This window comes from Aplosporella prunicola (assembly GCF_010093885.1).
Source record: "Aplosporella prunicola CBS 121167 unplaced genomic scaffold K452scaffold_11, whole genome shotgun sequence".
In the NCBI taxonomy this organism is placed as follows: domain Eukaryota; kingdom Fungi; phylum Ascomycota; class Dothideomycetes; order Botryosphaeriales; family Aplosporellaceae; genus Aplosporella; species Aplosporella prunicola.
The window spans coordinates 151,604-166,651 of NW_022983539.1; the positions used below are offsets into that span (position 1 = coordinate 151,604).

General features: G+C 54.8%; 9 protein-coding genes across 9 annotated transcripts; 6 read left to right on the plus strand and 3 right to left on the minus strand.

Annotated features, from left to right (window-relative positions):
• Nucleotides 1-413: 413 nt before the first annotated feature.
• Nucleotides 414-2,918, plus strand: K452DRAFT_248983 (uncharacterized protein). Its single transcript, XM_033538121.1, has 8 exons — nucleotides 414-632; nucleotides 685-709; nucleotides 780-872; nucleotides 931-1,790; nucleotides 1,839-1,959; nucleotides 2,015-2,069; nucleotides 2,160-2,230; nucleotides 2,407-2,918. The coding sequence occupies exons 1-8, from the start codon at nucleotides 453-455 to the stop codon at nucleotides 2,700-2,702; spliced, it is 1,701 nt and encodes a 566-aa protein (XP_033398056.1). The 5' UTR covers nucleotides 414-452; the 3' UTR covers nucleotides 2,703-2,918.
• An 814-nt stretch (nucleotides 2,919-3,732) lies between these two features.
• K452DRAFT_308035 (uncharacterized protein) lies at nucleotides 3,733-4,281 on the plus strand (the record flags this gene model as incomplete). Its single annotated transcript, XM_033543128.1, has 2 exons — nucleotides 3,733-3,896; nucleotides 3,945-4,281. 2 exons carry the CDS (start codon nucleotides 3,733-3,735, stop codon nucleotides 4,279-4,281), a joined length of 501 nt encoding a protein of 166 aa, XP_033398057.1.
• A 404-nt stretch (nucleotides 4,282-4,685) lies between these two features.
• On the plus strand, nucleotides 4,686-5,699 carry K452DRAFT_286774 (uncharacterized protein). The gene has a single exon (XM_033540361.1). The coding sequence runs from the start codon at nucleotides 4,703-4,705 to the stop codon at nucleotides 5,465-5,467; it is 765 nt and encodes a 254-aa protein (XP_033398058.1). The 5' UTR covers nucleotides 4,686-4,702; the 3' UTR covers nucleotides 5,468-5,699.
• Nucleotides 5,700-6,306: 607 nt separating this feature from the next.
• On the plus strand, nucleotides 6,307-7,126 carry K452DRAFT_297654 (uncharacterized protein; the record flags this gene model as incomplete). The annotated part of the gene is made up of 2 exons (XM_033542044.1): nucleotides 6,307-6,612; nucleotides 6,668-7,126. The coding sequence occupies 2 exons, from the start codon at nucleotides 6,307-6,309 to the stop codon at nucleotides 7,124-7,126; spliced, it is 765 nt and encodes a 254-aa protein (XP_033398059.1).
• A 186-nt stretch (nucleotides 7,127-7,312) lies between these two features.
• On the minus strand, nucleotides 7,313-8,437 carry K452DRAFT_226694 (uncharacterized protein; the record flags this gene model as incomplete). Its single annotated transcript, XM_033536848.1, has 3 exons — nucleotides 7,313-7,411; nucleotides 7,463-8,238; nucleotides 8,341-8,437. The coding sequence occupies 3 exons, from the start codon at nucleotides 8,435-8,437 to the stop codon at nucleotides 7,313-7,315; spliced, it is 972 nt and encodes a 323-aa protein (XP_033398060.1).
• Nucleotides 8,438-8,817: 380 nt separating this feature from the next.
• Nucleotides 8,818-9,516, plus strand: K452DRAFT_226627 (uncharacterized protein; the record flags this gene model as incomplete). The annotated part of the gene is made up of 4 exons (XM_033536840.1): nucleotides 8,818-8,852; nucleotides 8,906-9,066; nucleotides 9,139-9,162; nucleotides 9,263-9,516. 4 exons carry the CDS (start codon nucleotides 8,818-8,820, stop codon nucleotides 9,514-9,516), a joined length of 474 nt encoding a protein of 157 aa, XP_033398061.1.
• Nucleotides 9,517-10,098: 582 nt separating this feature from the next.
• Nucleotides 10,099-10,765, minus strand: K452DRAFT_286777 (uncharacterized protein). The gene has a single exon (XM_033540362.1). The coding sequence runs from the start codon at nucleotides 10,744-10,746 to the stop codon at nucleotides 10,321-10,323; it is 426 nt and encodes a 141-aa protein (XP_033398062.1). The 5' UTR covers nucleotides 10,747-10,765; the 3' UTR covers nucleotides 10,099-10,320.
• A 2,121-nt stretch (nucleotides 10,766-12,886) lies between these two features.
• K452DRAFT_226614 (uncharacterized protein) lies at nucleotides 12,887-14,206 on the minus strand (the record flags this gene model as incomplete). The annotated part of the gene is made up of 3 exons (XM_033536837.1): nucleotides 12,887-13,463; nucleotides 13,580-13,838; nucleotides 13,927-14,206. The coding sequence occupies 3 exons, from the start codon at nucleotides 14,204-14,206 to the stop codon at nucleotides 12,887-12,889; spliced, it is 1,116 nt and encodes a 371-aa protein (XP_033398063.1).
• A 335-nt stretch (nucleotides 14,207-14,541) lies between these two features.
• Nucleotides 14,542-15,039, plus strand: K452DRAFT_297658 (uncharacterized protein; the record flags this gene model as incomplete). Its single annotated transcript, XM_033542045.1, has 3 exons — nucleotides 14,542-14,608; nucleotides 14,658-14,857; nucleotides 14,914-15,039. 3 exons carry the CDS (start codon nucleotides 14,542-14,544, stop codon nucleotides 15,037-15,039), a joined length of 393 nt encoding a protein of 130 aa, XP_033398064.1.
• Nucleotides 15,040-15,048: the final 9 nt, after the last annotated feature.

A 15,048-nucleotide genomic window follows, 5' to 3' on the forward strand; every position in this document is an offset into this window, starting at 1 on the left:
TTCGCGTCTCCCCGGTTGTGCGTTTTCGCTCCCACACCGGAGAACGACCGTGGGCTGGGGATTTGGTGGGGACTCTCCGTGGGGGAGATTTGCTTGTGGGTCTGTCTGTCACTTCGGGCCTCGCTGAAATCTCTTATCAAAATTCTTGACGTAGGGGCGACCATTTCAGCCAATCAAATTAGCTTTGGTTCGCTAAACCACCCCGTTTCGCCCTCCAACGTCCTTGCGTTTGAGATTCAGCTGCCACTGTCGATGACGTCTTCGCACTTGAAAGAAGGCACCCATCGGTGCTGAGTCCGACCATAGGATGCAACGGTTCAAGGTCTTTGATACTTGATGGGAGAATTTCGGCGTGACGAGGCATGGAGCCGCGTGCTACATAACGGGGCCCCTCCTCCCCATGAGCAGTAGCAGATTTGTCTTGACATCTCCCGATCATTCCGCTGTTCAGCATGGGCTTCCTAACAAGATCTCGGCGCGAGCAAGACCCTCCCGCTGGAGGTGTCGTTCAAGACAACCCCGCCACCAACTCCGCCCTCGACACTGAGTTGGCAAAAGAGGACAATGGACCGTTACACATTTTCAGTTTCCGCACAATATACATGGGTGTCTTGGTTTCCTTCGGAGGACTTGTAAGTTCGGTTTTCTAATAGTGTTGCGCAACGAACTAACAGTGTGCCCCAGATCTTCGGTTACGACACGGGCCAAAGTATATACCACAACTCCATCCCATGCACCTTACATAGCAATACTACATACTAACCTTTCCTCTCAATCAGTTTCGGGTTTCACGGCTATGACGGACTTTTTGGAACGATTTGCCGACCAGACCGATGCCGATGGTAGCCCAAAGTTCAGCAACGCACGCGAAGGTTAGCCCACTTTCCCTAGGAGCTCATCTATCCATAACAACCTCTAATTCTATTGCAGGTGTAATCGTTGCGTTATTAAGCATTGGTACTCTCATCGGCGCACTCATTGCTGGACCGGTTGCCGATAAATTTGGTCGCAAATACTCCATTATCTTCTGGAATCTTATTTTCTGCGTCGGAGCTATTGTCCAGATCTGCACGGTCAGCACCTGGTATCAAATGGCACTTGGTCGCTGGGTCGCCGGTCTGGGAGTCGGCGGTCTTTCGCTTCTTACTCCGCTGTTTTTGTCCGAAAGTGCACCAAGACAGATCAGAGGAGCTCTCGTTTCTGCTTACCAAGCGGCCATTACAGCCGGTATCCTTATTGCATACCTTATAAACTTCGGAACAAAGTCTCTAAGTGGTCCTCCGTCTTGGCGGGTGACAATTGGAATCGGCTTTGTCTGGCCAGCAATCATGGCTGGTGGTATACTCTTCCTCCCCGAGTCCCCTCGGTGGGAGTACAGCCGTGGAAAAAAGGCAGAGGCTCGCAGGACTATCGCCAGGAACTACGGTGTCTCAGAGAATCATTCGATCGTCAACAATGAAATCAACGAGATCCAAGCAAAGATTGATGCCGAGAGAGCTGGAGGTGGCGCGCCGACCTGGGTTGAGCTCTTCACCGGACCTCGCATGGCCTATCGCACCATCCTCGGAGTCGCTATTCAGATGTTTCAACAAATGGTCGGCGCCAACTACTTCTTCTATTACGGAACCACTGTCTTTAAGGCCACTGGCTTGAATGACAGTTTCGTTACGAGCATCATTCTTGGCGCAGTCAACTTTGCTTGCACTTGGCCCGGGTTGTACTTTGTTGACCGTTTCGGTCGCCGTCCCTGCTTGATGATTGGCGCCCTATGGATGTTCATGTGCTTTATGGTTAGTACCTTGGTTTTCGATGTCCCACTTTTACTAATGGAACTATAGGTGTTTTCGTCTGTCGGCCATTTCGTTTTAGACCAAGAGAATCCAGAGAACACACCGAAAGCGGGAACTGCTTTAATCGTCTTCGCTTGCCTCTTCATTGCTGCGTTCGCCTCCACCTGGGGTAAGTTTTATCTGACTTTTACAACAATATATACTGTTTATTAACACCTCCGGAGGACCGATGGCTTGGGCTGTTGTAGGAGAAATCTATCCTACTAGGTACCGCGCGAAGTAAGTCTTTTACATGTTGATTGAATTATCCTTCAAAAATACGAAGGCTACTTCAGAAACATACCAAAGCTCCAGCTAACTTGACGAAAGGTGCATGGCCTTGGCAACTGCGTCAAATTGGACTTGGAACTTTATGATATCATTTTTTACTCCATACATAAGTAAGTTGTTGTGGTGGTGTTGAGCGGTCTTGAGATGTGGTTGTTTTGGGCGATCACGTGGCTACCCCGGATTTCCCCCGCTAAGGGTCCACCACCACGAGTCCTTATTTCACGACCATCAACACCCAGTCGCTGCTATTGCAATTTAAGAACAAGGCTAACAAACTTCTTTTTAGCCGGTGCAATCGATTATCGCTACGGATACATCTTCGCAGGCTGCTGTTTCGCCGCTTTCCTGACTGTCTTCTTCTTTGTCTGCGAAAGCCAAGGCAGATCGCTCGAGGAGATTGATACCATGTACATTTTCCACGTTAAGCCTTGGAAGAGCAAGGGCTGGGTACCTCCCGAGGGTGAGGAGCTCACCGGAGTCGACAACATGTACCTCACTCCCGGCGCGAGGGACATTCGCAAGGCCGACCAGGCTGGCATGCCTAGTGCTAAGCACAATGAGAACCTCATGACTAGCACTTAGAGGTCGAAGCCGATGCAATACCGCTTATTGAAGGCTTTTGGCTATTTCTCGTATCGCCATATCTTTATGGAGAAAAGCCTCACAAATTGGAAGACCGCAGAGAAAGATCAAGATAGACGGAATATTTTAGAAGGAGTTGAATATTTCTGCTTCGGATAGACGGAGGACGATATACCCACCTATAGATAGAGATATGAAGAAATGACATCTACATCCACAACTCTTTGCGTTTGAATTCTTTGATACCAGCGACGGTGCTTCTTGGGGGTACGTTGAGCTTACGAATATAGCCTTCTTTGCAACTTTGGGGTCGGAAATGGCGGTATTTCGAACGACAGAGGTATTCAAGTCACTCTAGGTTCTTTGAGCAACCGAATCTACGACCATGTTAACATGTACTTGAAAAAAAATATCAGTAAGCCCTACGGATAGCTCCTAATCTAGCTGCGTTTCTTTGCAGTCTGAACCCATGCATACTTTCACCCCCCTCAAAGCGCCCTTTCATAGTGACCCAAAGCCCCATGTGGCCGTGCTCGTCACCGGCTCCGTCAGAGCCCGGGCGCCCTACACTCGTCCACTTTCCTTTTCTCCACAACAACGCGCCAGCCCCACCAACTGCAAGCAGAGCTGACGCGTCGATAAAGGTAAATTATTCCTTCATGCCCTGCTTCGTGCGCTCTACACATCGCTTATCGTTTGCCTCCAACTACCTTCAGTTGAGCTGACATAGAATGACAGTGAGCGGCTGCAAAGCCGAGAGGTTACGCGACTGCCCGCTACCTCCGGTCGCATAGTAACTCTCAGGTATAGTTGAGAACCGGGGAAAACCACAAAGAGTTCGGGTCGACTCAACCAGTAAGTGACCTCACTTCCCTTGGGTTGGAATCTGAGTCCCGCATTGGTTATTGTCGTTGACCTGACATTGGCACCTTAGCCTCTAGCCTTCCAGCCTTCTCCAGACACACTTTTCCGACTACCAAGAGCCACCGCATGGTCAACACTTGTCCACGTTGAGAGCACTGTGACAACCATGGCTGAATCTCAAAAGAAACTCGACGAGGCCCTCGCGACGCAGGCCGCCGCGGCGACGGCGCCAGATCAACAGCAACAAGCAAAGTCGCAAGCTCCGGAACAGCTAGAAGAGCCGAAAGAGCCCAACAAAGCTGACAACTACGGGCGCAACACGAGTCTCCTGTGAGTAATATGGACGGACCCATGGTGGTGTTTCTAACACGATTGCAGTTCTCGCTCTCGCACGTTTTCCGCCTACCTGAGCCCACTATCCACAGCCACTGGGGTTTACGACCCGTCGCCAATTGTAGAATTCCCGGATATGGGCGACGGTCCGCGAACCAAGATTTGCCGTGAAGAATCCCTCCCGCGCGAGACCTATCAGGTGTCGCCTATTGAAGAGAAGAGGAAGTTTTCGAAGCTCGAAGATGCGATAATGGAGGAGTGGGAGGGGGTGCAGGGAGAGCCGAGGAAGGGGGGAGGGATTAAGAAGAGGAAAGTGAAGGAACTGACAGTCGAGGCTCAAGACGAGGACGCCGAGACGCCGGACGCGGCAGATGCAAAGTAGGCTTTGAGCGGAGGTGGAGCCTGGCTTACATTTTGATGTTTCACTATAGGTGAATCATTGAAGTCCATGACATACAGACAGCGAACAAACCTTCTCGGATGCAATACACAAGGACAAGCGAAATCGTGGAACATCCAAAGACTTACGGCTGTAGTGGCTGCCCTCCGCACCATACAAATCTTATCCACAGATGCGCTGATTGCCGGCTATGTTCGATGTTGTTCCCTCTGGTAAAATTACTCAAATAGGCCATGTCTGTAGGCTGATGCCGAGGTTCCGCCGTTAGCGCCCTGCGCGCGGTATCAGTACTTAACAACGAATCCACCCGCACGGCCGAGTGACTCATGGGCTTGATTTATAAAAGGCCCCTCGGATTGGCTCCTTCTTGCTTGGTTTGAGCGTTACATAGCTTCTGGACACCATGTACCTTCCCAGCATCCACGCAGAAGAGCACATCCCTTCGCTGCGCGAATTCATTCGCGCCAACCCGCTAGGAATCTTGACCACGGCCATTGATTCTCAAACCTACCCGACCATCCAGTCCAGCCACATTCCTTTCATTCTAGACATCAAGGATGAAAACGACGAAGCGGAGCTGGGCACGCTGCGTGGGCACATGGCTCGCGCGAACCCGCAAACCAAGGCCATGATCGAGAACGTCACGGAAGGCCCGTCCAAGGAAACCCTTCCGCGCCTCGAGAAAGAAGTCATGGTCCTATTCAACGGCCCCGTGCAACACTACGTCACGCCCAAGTTCTACAAGGAGACCAAGCCCGCAACCGGCAAGACGGTGCCCACGTGGGACTACTCCGCCGTACAAGTTTATGGCAAAGCCACCATCTTCTTCGACTCGAAGGACCCGGCCACGGATGTGTTTCTCTCGAAGCAGCTCTCTGACCTCAGTCTTTTCGGGGAGACGCAGATCATGGGATACGACAAGCCGTGGCAGACGAGCGACGCGCCAACGGCTTATATTGACCTGAGGAAGAAGGCCATCATCGGCATCCAGATCGACGTGGAGAGGATGGGCGGCAAGTGGAAGATGAATCAGGAGTCAGGAGAGGGTGATCGGGAAGGCGTCATCGAAGGATTTCAGGCACTCGGAACGGAGGTCGGGGATGCGATGGCGAAATGCGTCAAGGAGAGGGCGGAGATTGCGGCGGCCAAGAAGCGCGCAGCCTCGTGATTGTTACAGGCATCGATGCGGTTGGGAGTGCCGACTTAGATTGCGGGTGTTAGCATTCGACAATTCCTCATTCGTTGAGAGGAATATTGATTTTTGTGCTTCTAGAACCATGCTTTCTCCGCGGAGATGTCTTCTTCGAAGCGCATCCCGGACCACATTACCAAGCTCTTTTGGCTTTTTCGATACTGATACCTATGAATAACGTCCGTCACCATCAAGCGAGGTTCACCGCCTAACGAGATACTGACGCTTGTACGGAGTGGAAGAAGAAATCCAGTTCAGGTGTTTGTAGTATGTGTGTGCTCTAAGACCCTTTCGTTCATACCTAGGACTTAGGCTTGCAGCTAGACAAGGAGCATTCCGTAGGAACTGCTTGTATCGTTCCCTGTCTCGCCAGACGGTGAATCTCGGTTGACGGTGATGGATGTTAGATGCCTACACATATGCGGCCTTGAATACCAACCGCGCCTACCTGACCAAATCCCAAGACGAACACATCATTTACCAGTAAGGTGGTCAGCACCTGGTATCGTCAGTGTAATCTACATACCAGAATGCAGCCTAATTCCATCATGATGCAGCGAGAGACAGCGCCGCAGCAGACCTCCGACGTCCCCAGCGCCAAGCCCTCGGAAGAACCCTCCACCCCGGCATCCACCGCCAGGCCGCGCCCAGACCACTTTAGCGCGCGACGCGTCTCGCCTTGACGCGTTCTATCGCTCTCCTACGTCAACACCGCGCCTGCCGTCCAGCACGAACAGCACCCTCGGCCATATCCGCAGCAAGCGCAGCCACCTCACCCCCAGTCTAAAACTACCCACCGCTTTCCCGCACCCACCATGCTCGCCTGGCTGCCCTCGTCCGCCCCACCGCCCCTCGGTCAGCAACAACAGCCCCAACCCCACGCTTACACGCCCACGCGCCCTTCGCCTCTCGCCCCACGGTCTACAAATGTTCTTCAACGGCCTGTGCCTACCAACCAGACGACCATGGACGCGCAGAAAAAGTCGCCTCGCGCCGCGCGACCAAACCCCCTGATGCAGCGCAGCTCGGCAGACGCGACGCGAGAGCGTCGACGCGACTTGTTTTTGCGAAAAGTCTCAAATGATCGCGACGAGCGGCGGTATGCGGGAAGGAGCGAACAGGTGAGTTTGCTGCTAGTCTGTCGCGTTGTGAGTGGGACGGGCTGATGTGACATAGATTATGCGCCTGGACTACGTGCAGCGGCAGCGGGCGTGGGAGGCGAGGCTCGCGAAATCGGCACCTACTCTTCCTGAGCCGGACGAAGAGGACGAGGTCGAAGAAGACGTGAAGCCAACTGCCAGTGCTCATGCTTATGACGAGGATGACATGATGATTGGGAGTAGCCAGAGTGAACAGGACGCGTATGGCTACAATGCTCGGTTGACCCAGTCCGCTCCGCTTGCAGAAGCTGAGGTCGAAGATGTTGTGGCCCAGGAAGACGAAGAGCTGCGTGCGTTGCTGGCGATGATGGAGGAGGACGAGCTTCCTGCTGGCGACGAGTTCGACTATGGCAGCGATGAGGACGATTACGACAGCATCTTCATGGAAGCACTCCAGCAAGAAGAGCAACAGCAGCAGGGAAGACAAGAGCATATGTCTGAAGAACATGATTACGACGCCATGGACATGTCATAGGGTTGTCGAGTTGGTGGATTTTTGGGCTGTTTCTGCAATATCTGGCGTTCCGTGTTGGCGTTCATGGCCATGTACAGCATTCAGCACGACTTAGACCGGAGCATACACCGGTGGTGGGGTTTAGACTGTGCATTTCGACAATCACACTGTTCTGTACAACACGCGGAGCTGGGTATCTGTGCATGTTCACTGCTGCGCGCAGCCCGAATCCATCTCGCCCAACGCTTCCTGCGCAGCGCTCATGTCGCCGACAAGATCGGGTGGCGGCGAACCCGCAGCTTGCATCTGTCCGGCGTCAGTACACAATGTTAACGGCACAGCACAGCGGAGACGTACCTTTTGCATCCTCTCCACGATATATTCCCTGTCCTTGGGGTTGTCATCCGAATACCCAGGCGCCTCAAACCTCGCCGTGATCTCGCGAACAAGCGTCTTCTGCTCCTCATAGCGCTTCAAATCCTCCTTCTTAACCTTCTCCCTATTCTTCTCCATCCAAGCAGGGAACTTGTCATCGAGCTCCTTCATGGGCTCATACAAGATATCCTTGTTGGTAAGGTGCTCCATCATGCCCATAAGCATCTTGCTAAAGTCCTCGTCGGAGCCTACACCCTCACCACCAAAGCCTCCACGCTCCATCTCCGCCAACATAGACGCCAATATGTCGTCAGCCGAATCGCCCTTAGCCGCCGCGGCTTCGTCCGCCTGCTGTCCCGAGGTCGCCATGCGCTCCATCGTCTTGCGGATCTGCTCCTGGAACGAGTCCTCGCCGGCCTTGGTTCCACTACCTTTAGAAGCACCAGCGTCAGACGCTCCCGTCGCCGAGCTCTCGGCTCCAGCCTGTTGTTGCCCCGCTGCCGCGCTAGGCGCCTCGCTTTCCAGCTCTTTCAGCAGACTCTCAAACTGCTGCTGCATCTCGGGCGAATTGCCCATGTCGCCTAACAAGGCAGCCATACCGGCTTGCAGCTGCTTGGCAAAGTCATCATCGGTGGGTTCGGCTGAGAGCGTGGGCGCGGCCGCGGATTGCTGCGCTGCAGGTGCGGGGGCGGGGTTGGCGGGGGCGGGCGCAGCGGGCTTGTCGTCTAGTTTCGTAGCGGAGAATTCGTCGAGGACATCTGATGCGCGGAGAGGATTGTCAGAGAGGAGTGTCTAGACTGTCTAGTTTGGCGACAACAAGGCGGGGCGCCGCGTTGTCTCGGAGGTGTTGCTCTACTGACCGTCTAGGTCGTCCAGGTCGTCCTCGTCGGGATCGGGAATTTCTTCGACGCGCTGAGCGGGCGTCGCGTCATCAGGTTTCTTCTGGGGCTCGGCCATTGTGTTGATTGACAAGAGAAGAATTACCTGCGATCAGACAGTCTGGGGTAGAGGTGCCCGGCTAGATGAGCACCTACCAGCGACCAGCACGCACAGCAGCGTCAAGCGTCTCGGCTCGGTCGGGGAGGCGGCAAGTTCCGAAGGCCGGGCCGCGTCCCGAGCAGCAGCACCTGCAGTCAGCCAGCGCGACAGCTCTCTTTCTTCTTCTCTGGACTGCCTTGTCCCTTGCCCTTTCACTCGGCCCCTGCTCCGCCCGACAAACAGTCTGGCCCGGCCAAACTTCGGCTTTCCCCGCCTGCGTCAAAACAATCCACGCCGCCCGCTCGCTGCTCACTCTCCACCCACCTTCACAACTACAGCCTGGCCTTACCACCGCCACCATGTCGCTCGCACAAACTCGTTTGCAAGAGGAGAGGTACGCTCGCCCTGCCTGCTCCGCCGCCGCCGGCCGGCTGACTTATACCGCAGGAAGCAATGGCGTCGCGATCACCCGTTTGGCTTTGTCGCCAAGCCAGCCCGTAACGCGCAGGGCGTCCTGGACCTGAGAAAGTGGGAGTGTGCTATTCCCGGCAAGGAGCGTACGCTGTGGGAAGGCGGCGTCTTCAAGCTGGAAGTCGCGTTTCCGGAGGGTGAGTGAGGCCGTTTGCGTGTGCCGCCGCGCAGCGTCAAGCCAAGATCCAAACGCTGACAATCTCGTGCAGAATACCCCACCAAGCCGCCCAAGTGTACGTCGCGTCAGGCGGGTGAAGGCACTATCAGTGTCGCCCCACCACCCCGCCTCTCACTCCCGCTCTCTCACAAACACACCTACTAACTTACCCGCAGGCAAATTCGTCCCCCCGCTCTTCCACCCGAACGTCTACCCCTCGGGCACGGTGTGTCTGTCGATCCTGAACGAAGAGGAGGGCTGGAAGCCCGCCATCACCATCAAAGAGATCCTGCTGGGCATCCAGTCGCTGCTGGACGAGCCGAACCCAGAGTCGCCCGCGCAGGCCGACGCGTTCAACCTGTTCAAGAAGGACCGCGCCGCGTACGACAAGAAGATCCGCCAGATCGTCAAGGACCACCCCGCTCCTTGAGGGGGAGGCGCGGCTTGGCTTGGCTTGAGGGCGATCTTTTTTGTTTGTTTAGCGGGTGGGCTATACCGTGAGGGACACGCGAATGGGGAGGCTAGGGTAATGCGTTCTTGCTTGCATGGATGGGATGGGCTAGAGTGCACGAAGGGACGGATGGACAAACGGCCAGACACGAGATTTGCGCGGAGGGGCTTGCTGCTGCATGGATGGATGGATGGATGGATGGATGGATGGATGGATGAAGGAACGGAGGAATGGACCTGCCTGCTTGGCTTGGCTTGGCTGTTATGAAGGACGAAATGGACGCAGCGACGGGACGGGAATTGCACACGCGCACAGGCATGGCTGTGGGCGCTGAGATCGGTCTCGCATCGTCGGCTTGACATGGTATGGCGTATGGCATGGCATGGCATGGCATTTCCCCCTCCGCCCAGGTTCTTTGTCGTCCCTGTCGCCGCTGTGCTGCTTACATACATACATATATACATGCTCCCGTCGACGAGAGTGTCTAGCGCGCGTTTGTCGCGGAGCAGAGATCTTGCTTTTCGTTTCGTGGGTGTGAGCGAGCTAGCTGCGTGCATGAGACGGGGGTGCGGCGGGCGGTCGAGAATGCTAGCTGCCTTGCTTGATGTCTGGGCCCAGCGCAGAGGGTTCACGGCACGCGACTTCGCCTTCTTCTTCTTCTACCCTTGTTCTTTTCTTCACTTGACTCGACTTGGTTTTTGAGTTCCAGCCTACGGTGCACGCGGTGCGTGGAGCGAGCTTGCTTGCGGTAGGGGTAGAGTAGTTACGGTACATGTCTTCCCTTTATTGTTCTTTTTGCGCTTGCTCTTTTCTTGTTATGAACTGGGTTGGGTTGGGTTGGGTTGGCTTGGCTTGGGTTGTCTCTGGCTGGCTGACTGACTGGATGGCTGGATGGCTGGATGGCTGGATAGCTGGATAGCTGGATGGGTCGTCCTTTGGACTACCTGCCGCTGCGTCGCCGCTGCGTCGTGTGTGTGTTGGTGTTGTTGCTGCTGTTGCTGTGCTGCCGCTGGGGGGATCGCGCCTGGCTGTGTCTCTGGTTTTGTGTCTGTGTCTTTGTCTGTGTGATTGTGGTTGTGGTGGGGTAGAGTAGGTTGGAATGCATGATGTGTGTGTGTTTGCTTCGCGTTTGCCTGTTTGTCTGTCTCTTTGGATAGACAGGTAGGTACTTGTGCCACGCTTGTGCCGTGCTGGCGCGCACTCATGCATTTTCTCCTAGGTAGGTTCTGGCTTTTTGGCGCATGTGTGGGAACACGGTGTACGTGGGTGGGCGGAGAGGTTCTTAAGTATGTCAGGGCTTATAAATGCTATACACGGAGTTGCTGACACACAATTGCATGTTAAAGAGGAGATGAGTTAGGACAATGGACTCGGAAGTATGGAGGGCTCGGTGTTGACCTTTCAGATGGGAGCATGTAGTACGCGTTGTCAGTTGCTTCAGCTGCATCTATATTGCTTGGGGAAATATTAAGTTTGTATGTTGGAATGAGTAGTCTAGTCACGCTATGAGGGGGTGGCCGGCGAGCTGGTTTTCATGAAGTTTTTAGAGCTGTGGAGAAGAAGGATACGCGCATTTAACGGACAATGTACTACTTTAAAGCGGAGACGTGGGATATCGGTCGGAAGGAGTGTGTAGTGGTTTCCATGTACGACAAGGGACTAGCTACCTAGCTGTGTATGTATGCGCATGAAAGGATATGGGAAGTGTATGTTGGTTGTATATGTTAGTATGGTTATAAGGCCAGTACACTGAGTACACTGACACCGAGAACAGAGTACATTAGGTTCACTGAGAAAACTGGTATACCGATTACAACGATAACAGTGAATAAACTGAGCACAGTGAGCATTGACAATGAACACACTGACTACACTGACTACTGAGCGGCACATCAGCGCTTGTTTAACCGCATATGTTCCTCATCTACCTGTCTACCTGTCTGTAGGTCTACTCATAACAGTGGTGTTGCACTCACCATACCTACATGAACCTCTCCGTCCAGTCGGCGATTAGAGTTCTGCTATCAGTATGAAAACGACACTGCCGCACGTTTCTGTAGGCAGCCTTCACTAGAGCGCTGGCTATGACGCGTATTGCCCCTTAAGTGTCCTATCATAGACCTATTCACTTACTGTAACCTATGATCCCATCCTCTCTCTCCCTCTTGATTCCTCACGATACCCCCTCCCTTTTCTCTTACAGCTACCACCGTGCAACGACCCAGGCAAAGACATCCTAGCCTAGAGAGCACAATCACCTCAAAGCGTATACGAGAGCGACCGACAGTCAACAAAGAGGGCTCAGGCGTCGAAGCAGTCATATATACGACCCGCGTTGGCGGCAAAGGGCCAAAAAAAGAAGAAGAGAAACAGAGAAACTAAAAGCTTACAGACCAACCACCACCCCACACTAATCACCCAGCCCCAGCACTATCAAGCATGGCATTGCCATACATAAAGCCGCGGAAATAAATGCCAACTCCAGAAACGAAAAGACCCAAGGCCAAGAGGCCGAAGAACCAGAACCAGAGGGGCAGAGAGAGGCCAAAAGCGCTCCTTCCAGTGCAAAGTGGATGGCAGGACCAAGAAGCCGAAGCTGAGAAACAGAAATGTCGACGCGGAAGCGCTTTGCACGAAGAGAGAGCAGACGCAGCAAGGCTTCGCCGAGTACCTATGTACTCACTAGTATAGACACTGTCCCTTTCTCTTCATATTACAAGTCCAACACGCCTCTCCCATGCCCACTACCACTACAGCTTCCATACGCAAGCAGTACCGCGTACCCAAAGGCAAAACACCAGCGCGAGAAAAGAACAATCGTAGAATAAAAAAACGTCTCGAGGTCATACGTACATACATACATTAGGTAGTTCTGCTGCGCTCGCGGCGCAGCATTGCTCATCCGCCCCATCCTTTCCTTTCGTCCAACTCAATAAAGTGCCTGTCCAATACAATAGCCTGCCCGTCAGCCTGCTTGCACTCCTGTCTTTCTCGCCATTGCGCGCTTCCTTCCTTCTTGAGTGAGTGGAGAGCGCACTCGCATGCAAGCATGTATCTTCTCACACGATACCACACAACGCTACACCCCAACGCCACACCCCAACGCCACACGCCACATGCCACATGCCGCTCGCTCAGGACCACACATCACACGCCAGCTCGCTCAACCAACTGCCGCCAAACCGCTTTCTCAAAGAGAACAGAGGTAGAGACGGAGGGGGAATCCGGGCCCGTCCCGGCCCGGAGAAGTATCCAGCATGTCTGCACCACACGCCACGCCCAACACAGAGGGAATTTAAAATAATAGGAAAAAGCGTTAAAACGGGAAAGCAATGACTCAACAACCCCCTCATCTCCGGGCATATCCCAGCTCGCCCAATCTCTTACACGACTTCATCGGCATAGTACGCGCCTCGCGCATCTTGGTCTCGTCGATGAAGAACCAGCCCTGCGCCTCCTGCAACAAGCGGCTTTGTTGCTGGCGCTCAGAATCACACTCGTAGTTCAGCTTGCTCATATAGCGGATCTCGGCCGTGCGGTCCAGGTCCTTGAGCTTGCGTTGGCTGAAATCCTCAACTTCGGTCGGGTTGAGCCAGTACGGGATCTTGAGACGGGCGCTGGTGCGTTGCTGCGTAAAGGGCGGACCGACGGGCTCGAAGCTCACGCTTGGGCCCGTGGAGGGCGCCGTGCTGCCCGAGAAGAGGGACGAGAGGAGCGGGAGGACGAAGAGGAGAAGGAGCGGTAGAAGTGATGACAGCGCGCTCGTGAGGCTGGGTTGTGGTGTTTCGGGCGCCGCGGTCGCGGGACGGCGACGAGGTCGCCCGCCGCCGAACTGGTGGACGCGAATGCCGGGGCCGCCGCCGAGGTTGAAGACAAAGCCTGGGCCGGTGTCGAAGAGACCGCCGCCTGGAGAAAAGTTAGCCTTGCTCTTGGAGATCTCCTGGGTCGAGAAGCATAAACTGCCAAACAAGCCTCTCGGGTAACCCGACTGTTGCTCTCTTGTGCAGTCCCGCGTGCCCCAAGACATATGAAATGTGGTGACATACCAAATGGTCCTCCAAAACCACCCATACCCCCGGCAAAGAACTGTCTGAACATCTCTTCCGGCGAAATCTCCTCCTCGAACATGGGTCCCCGTCCTGCGCCGCCGGGAGACCGTGCAAATCCACTGAACGGAGACGCTCCGGCCGAGGCTGAGGATGCGCCGCCGCCGCCGAAACGTGATTCTGGATCGCCGCCAAATCTGTCGTACTTGGCCTTCTTATCCGCATCGGAGAGGACCTGGAATGCTCGCGAAACCACTGCGAGAAAGTGTCAGCCCATGAATCCCTCGTATTTCCTCGACTGCCTAGGCTCCTCCACCAGCCATGATCCCAGAGCAAGACTCACTCTTAAACGCCTCGTCCGCACCTTCATAACCGTTCTTATCCGGATGCGTGAGCAGACTCAGCTTCCTATACGCCTTCTTAATTTCGCCATCCGTGCATGTTGTCTTGACATCCTCGAGACCGAGAATCTCGTAAAAGGCCGTGGGGCTGCAGCGGCGGATGCGCAGGACGGCGGCCTTCTGCTCGACGGTGTAGGCGCGGCCGGAGGAGCCGTCGTGGTGCTCGCGATGGCGGGCGCTGCCGTTGGCCGAGGTATCGGCGCCGCTCGCTTTCGCGGACATGGTTTGCTGTGGGGGATAAGGAAACGAAGGGTCGTGGTGCGATGGAGACGGAACGGGACGTGGCGTCGAGGAGGGGCGCGGCCCAAACCGTGGACCGCGGTCGAAGGCGGTGAAGAGGCTGTTGGAAGCTGCGCGAGCAACAGATGCGTGAGAGTTGGTTGCTAAAGTGTCACCCCCGAGCCTATCTTTTTGATGCCAGATAGCGGCTGCCGGGGCGCGGTCGCGGGCGGTGTCTAGGGCGGCCCGGGTTTATTGTTTTGCCCACCTATGAAGTCACTACCTACGACTGTAAAGTCCCGGTAACATCTTTCCAGTCTCTACCACGTACAACAACAATGGCCGACAAACCCACAGAGGAGAAAGTCAAGCAGGGTGTCGTGCACTCGCTGCGCGCCTGGGGCGGTCAGTTTAATTGTACTATTTATTCACCCGCCCAAGCTAACCAGACCAGAGCACTCGCTCCCGCCCACTCTGACCGCGACCTTCATCACCGCCCAGCATATGCGCCCCTTCCAGGCCCTACCAATGCTCTTCCCGCCTGTCCTGTTGCTCTCCAGCTACCTGAACCTCAACGATTACAAAAAGGACGCTGCCGGCATCTCGGCCGCGTGGAGTGGGCTTTACATTCTGCTGGCGCAAAGAAGGCGGCAGGTTGGTTGTTTGCGACTGTGGCAAGCGCATCATGAGCTGACCAAATCGTGTTGCAGAAATTGTACTCCAAGTTCGGCGCGAGAGGCCTCATTCGTGGCGCTACACTGGGATTGTGCGCGGCTAACCTGGTCGGCGGTGGCCTGGCATATGCATTTGGCAAGAGGAAGGACGAGGAAGAGTAATGCGCCACC